This window comes from Sinocyclocheilus rhinocerous, unplaced genomic scaffold (assembly GCF_001515625.1).
Source record: "Sinocyclocheilus rhinocerous isolate Xijiao unplaced genomic scaffold, SAMN03320098_v1.1 C36018346, whole genome shotgun sequence".
Classification (NCBI taxonomy): Eukaryota; Metazoa; Chordata; class Actinopteri; order Cypriniformes; family Cyprinidae; genus Sinocyclocheilus; species Sinocyclocheilus rhinocerous.
The window spans coordinates 1-765 of NW_015770710.1; the positions used below are offsets into that span (position 1 = coordinate 1).

A 765-nucleotide genomic window follows, 5' to 3' on the forward strand; every position below is an offset into this window, starting at 1 on the left:
CAGAACATCCCCAGTTTGTGAAGGAGCCCGACAGACACATTACTGCTGAGATGGAGAAGGTGGTAGACATCCCATGCCAAGCTCGCGGTGAGTTTGTGCGCCTCTGCCGTGTGTGTGTGTGTGAGAGAGAGAGAGTGTGTGTGGATGTGTTAGATAACACTCCTCTTCCTATGCCCCTGCAGGTGTTCCTCAGCCAGATATAGTGTGGTATAAGGATGCTGTACCCATAAGCCCCGCGAAGACACCTCGTTACAGAGTCCTGGTGGGCGGCAGTCTGCAGATAAATGGGCTGCTCCCGGACGACACCGGAATGTTCCAGTGCTTCGCTCGCAACTTAGCGGGAGAGATCCAGACGAACACGTACCTTGCTGTCACCAGTACGTCAAAGCACCATCTGGGCCTGTCAATAACTCTGTCTTCATTTATTACACTTCTCCCCTACATTCATCTTCTTCCTTATCTCCTGTCTGATGTGTCATTTTATAAAGCCTGTGACTTATCTGCAGCTTTTACTTTAAGAAAGAAGGAAAGATTAGGAAGGGTGATTATTCCAAGTTTAAGAGTGAGAGATGGTAAGAATAATGGTTGTTTTGTCTGCACTGGACAGGTCTTTATTATGTCCACCATTTATTTAATGCATAGTAGACAGCTTGAGAAAGACATATTTGATGATTTAGTCAAGTTAGGGAGCAATGGCTCTTATATTTTCACATTTTGATCCTCTGGAATGTGTGTGTGTGTACATTAAATTTTTTATTTTATATA

At 44.6% G+C, this 765-nt stretch overlaps 1 protein-coding gene across 1 annotated transcript; it reads left to right on the top strand.

Annotated features, from left to right (window-relative positions):
• Nucleotides 1–10: 10 nt before the first annotated feature.
• Nucleotides 11–572, top strand: LOC107735383 (protein sidekick-2-like; the record flags this gene model as incomplete). The annotated part of the gene is made up of 3 exons (XM_016547083.1): nucleotides 11–87; nucleotides 183–402; nucleotides 507–572. Coding segments are annotated over exons 1-3 (323 nt in total), but the record flags the coding sequence as incomplete, so codon positions are not given.
• Between the last annotated feature and the right edge of the window lie 193 nt (nucleotides 573–765).